This window comes from Branchiostoma floridae, unplaced genomic scaffold (genome assembly GCF_000003815.2).
Source record: "Branchiostoma floridae strain S238N-H82 unplaced genomic scaffold, Bfl_VNyyK Sc7u5tJ_1540, whole genome shotgun sequence".
Classification (NCBI taxonomy): domain Eukaryota; kingdom Metazoa; phylum Chordata; class Leptocardii; order Amphioxiformes; family Branchiostomatidae; genus Branchiostoma; species Branchiostoma floridae.
This window is the reverse complement of record NW_023365746.1, coordinates 12057-16948: the sequence shown is the minus strand read 5'-3', so window position 1 is coordinate 16948 and position 4892 is coordinate 12057. Positions and strand designations below refer to the sequence as shown.

The 4892-nt window shown below is 43.0% G+C and overlaps 1 protein-coding gene across 1 annotated transcript; it reads left to right on the top strand.

Moving 5' to 3' along the window:
* Positions 1-5: 5 nt before the first annotated feature.
* LOC118408015 (mucin-5AC-like) lies at positions 6-4887 on the top strand (the record flags this gene model as incomplete). The annotated part of the gene is made up of 5 exons (XM_035808627.1): positions 6-1443; positions 1718-1794; positions 2213-2277; positions 4093-4256; positions 4721-4887. Coding segments are annotated over exons 1-5 (1911 nt in total), but the record flags the coding sequence as incomplete, so codon positions are not given.
* Positions 4888-4892: the final 5 nt, after the last annotated feature.

Sequence of the window (4892 nt, the reverse complement as noted above, 5' to 3'; positions counted from 1 at the left end):
AAATGATGACGACACCAGAGGCCAACTTGACCACTACTGAAATGATGACGACACCAGAGGCCAATATGACCACCACAGAAATGATGACGATACCAGAGGCCAATATGACCACCACGGAAATGATGACGACACCAGAGGCCAACATGACCACTACTGAAATGATGACGACACCGCCGGTTGACATGGCAACCACCACAGAAATGCTGACAACGCCAGAGGCCAACATGACGACACCAGAGGCCAATATGACCACCACAGAAATGATAACAACAGAGGGCAATATGACCACTACTGAAATGATGACAACACCAGAGGCCAACATGACCACTACTGAAATGATGACGACACCAGAGGCCAATATGACCACTACTGAAATGATGACGACACCAGAGGCCAATATGACCACTACTGAAATGATGACGACACCAGAGGCTAATATGACCACCACAGAAATGATGATGACAACAGAGGCCAATATGACCACCACAGAAATGATGACGCCAGACGCCAATATGACCACCACAGAAATTGTGACGACGCCAGAGGTCAATATGACCACCACAGAAATGATGACGCCAGAGGCCAATATGACCACCACAGAAATGATGACGATACCAGAGGCCAACATGACAACCACAGAAATGATGACGACACGCTCTGTAAATATGACAACTACAGAAATGATGACGACACCAGCAGCTGAGATGACAACCACAGAAATGATGGCGACGACAGAGGCCAATATGACCACCGCAGAAATGATGACGACACCAGAGGCCAACATGACCACTACTGAAATGATGACGACAACAGCAGCTGAGATGACCACCACAGAAATGATGACCACACCAGAGGCCAATATGACCACCACAGAAATGAAGACGACACCGCCGGTAGACGTGGTAACCACCAAAATAATGACAACACCAGAGGCCAACATGACAACCACAGAAATGATGACGACACCAGCAGCTGAGATGATCACCACCAAAATGATGACGACACCAGAGGCCAACCTGACGACCACAGAAATCATGGTGACATCAACTCAAGACCTGACAGCCCCACCGACCACTACCACTGAAGTAGTGACTTCCATGATGACATCAACTGTAGACCTGACCACACCAATCATGACGTCAGCCGGTACCAACCTAACGACCGTACAACCTGCAACTCCTACTGCAACGGAGGAATCCACAGCACCTACAACCACCGCACAGACAACCCCTGACCAGACGACACCAGCACCTACTACCGACACCATCTTACCAAACACTACAGTTCATCAAACGACGATGGCAGCAGAGACGACGTTACCATTAACTACAGATTCACTGACGACAAAGCTGTTGACCACAATGGTGCCAACGACCAAGGCAATGTCGACGAAAGAACCTCCAAAACCCAAAATCTTTAACGCAGTCTTTCGCATCACTAAAGGTATATCATTTGCCTTCGAAATTTGTATTAAACATATTTAATTAATCATATCTCCTTGATAGTTCTTCCCTGTACATGGACAACAAAAATGTACGCCGTTGAAGCATCAACTGTTCGATTGTCAGTTTATATTTCTAGCAGATACCTGACACTTTTGGAAAGTCTTTACTAATTTCTTGTTAGCTAAAAACTTAAGGAATTAGTTCTCTGATTGTTTTGAATTCTATAATTACGAGCCGAGTTAAGAACATCCCCATATATTTGTTTTTCATAGGAGTCAACTTCACAGAGGATCTCAGTGACAAGACATCGGATGCCTTCAGTAATTTGGAAAATGATATCAAGCCTTTGGTAAGTGATTTTCGTCACAATCAGATGTACAGTATTAATCAGTTAGATTGTTACAGAATGTATTTACTGGTTCCAAATTACCGAGTCAACTATTTTTGAAGCAAAGTTGAACAGTTACTGGAATTGCCGACACAGAAATTGGACTTACCAAAATATCCTCGGGGGTGAGCAACGCAGCAGATACTTGTGCCCCAAGCTGGAGCTGGGCATTCGAGGCAATTATGACAAACCTTAGCAGGAGAAGTAGAGTCAGTATTGCCGTGAGCAAGGTGGGCAAAATAACTGTCGAAACGGTAAAAAAATTTAGTTCTGCAACAAGGAACTATTTATGACTGCACCGACCTGATGAAACTATTCACTGAGATTTATTTACACAGTACTTTCAACTTTAAAATGTGTATTTTTTTTTAATTCACAGCTGGAGAATGTGTACAGGAATCGGTACGGTAATCAGCTTGAGGAGGTGGTCATCAATGCATTCAGGTAAGAGCCTTCGTCCATGAAATGGTACCTCAGTGAACTTCTTTCTAGTACTAAACTTGTAAGATTCATGACTGCTGTGATCCTAGTAATACCTGCACAATATAACACTGTTTCTAAAAGCACACTGGAGTTTTGTGAGTACCGTTCAAGCCCCGGTCACAAGAATCGTACGACGTCCTTGCGATGGCATATTACGCCTATCGCACGATGATCACATCCTCCTAACGCCCGGTCCCCAACGGCATTTACCTTATGGGGCCCTGCTGTCCCAGGGCCTACCTACGGGTATTATGATTGTCGCCACAAACAAGCTGTCAACCAATCAGAGAACAGGCCTTCCTTGGGCTTCTTGTTGTCGTGAAGCTGTCTCGCAAAGGCCGCTGGGAAGCTACCAGCCAATCATGTTACGTATTACCATGACTTTGTTTGCTCACCATGCCAACGCCCGATCCCCAACGGCTGACTGCCCATATAAGGGCAAGCTCATTAATATCTAATAAGTAGGGCGGGTAATACCGCCGGCAAAAGGGAAGGAAAGCAGAGTACAGTCAGGAATAAATGACTGACGGTACTCTGCTGTAGGAGAATGGATGATCACAGTGGATCGCAGCTAAATCGTAAGCAAAATCAGCCATCGCAGAGCATCGGATGATGTTCAAAATGTTTCCAGCGTCGTACGATTTTTCACTTGTGTCTCTTCTGTATAGCCGTCTGACCGTTTTTGTGCTTCTTTAACCAACAAAATGTGGACATAGCTGCCGAATACCTTCCTATAATATCTTTAACTGTAAAAATGAATTAAAAAGACCACGACAACAAGAGTATTACAAGCAAAAGTTCAAATCAAGCGTGAGTACTGGTATGGTTATCTCGGCCTGCTTGCCGGCTATACGTGTCAGGCTCTTTCAAAGATCGTATCATGATCGTATCATCAACAAAAAGATGCCATCATACAAAAATCATATCATAAGCATTATATCATATATATTTCCGACTCATAGAGGCTGCCTTTATGTTTGAGTTGTCCCCATGGTTATTACGATTATGGTAAACTGACCCAAGACCGACGAGAGCTGAGATTTGATCTAATTATAAACTCACGTGCATGAAGCGATCAAACAATTGTCTGCATCACCTGTGCGGGGCGCGCTGTTCTCTGGTTGCGACTGTGGCAGTTGCGACTGACATATTTTCCCTTTTCGTCAATATCGACAATATCAGGGAAAACTGAAACCATCACAACATGCTAAAAATTCATAAATCTAAAACCTCATCAGTAGACAAAAATTGCCGTAATGAAGTCTGCTTTGGGGGCAAAGAAAATCTTACGACGATAGCGAAATTTTGAACATGTTCAAAATCCATTTTAGCTCTATTTTCGTCATAGGAGGCTCCCCGATTTACTATGATTTACCTGCGATTGACGCAGGTACGCTCTAATGACCTCATCGTACGATGCACTACGATCCTTGTGACCACGGCTTCATATATTTAAACCATTGCTTCCGATTCTTCCCCGACTTACGACGTACTGCGCTTATGCCGCGCATAAAACCTCCATCGCAGTCAATCGTACGATTCTTGTGACCGGGGCTTGAATCAGGATATTTGTAAATTACTTCACCATCTTTCACCATACAGAGGGTATAGACGTTAACATATTCTTTGGGGCACATTGCTCCTGGAACGTAATTTCTGTAAAGTCAACCGTCCATAATTCCAATAACAGTAACAAGTCAATGTTAATCTCCTGAGTAAGAATGAAGAGCCTGATGTTGCCTGATGTCTTTCTTTGCACTGATGTTCTCTCCACAGGAGTGGCAGTGTGGTAGTGGACTATAATGTTGTCTTAGCGCCCAACGCCACAGACGTCACAGCAGAAGACGTGACAGACACTTTCACTCAGGCCCTAAACGACAGTTCAGGAGACTCACTACTCGGTGACTTTGTCATAGACCCCGCATCTATAACAACCTCTGGTGAGTACAAATTTGAACATGAGTTCGAAGAGGAGCCCATGTCCCCTTCAAATATTATACTTTCAGCATGTGTCCATTGATTACTTGACGGTAAACATGGCTAGCGTATGGAAAATGTCTCGAAAGATAAAACACAGACGTAGACTATCTTGTTATTTATGATTTCACGTCTATTCTCTCACCTCTCTCATCCAGTTTTAAGATACACACACACACACACACACACATATATATATATATATATATATATATATATATATATATATATATATATATATATATATATATGAATTCTTGTCTTGCGGAGACCCTTTGGGGATAAAAATCATTGGCAAGATTAGAAGGTGTAAAAACAGTCATAGCGTATCATATTAAAAAAAATGTAGTATAATGTTTCAACTATCTCGATTTAATCATTGCTGTCATAGAAAAAGTCATATTACATTACTTTCATCTTTCCACAGAAGTGGTTGCTACTACGGACCCTCCATTGGCGACAACTGCCACAGCAGCCCTCCAGGAGTTTGTACTACCCCAGTGGGCTATCATAGTCATCATTGTTAGCGTGGTGGTGGTTTTCTTACTACTGGTCATAATCTTTGCGGTAAGTAAAAAAAAAAATAGAATAAATGTTTC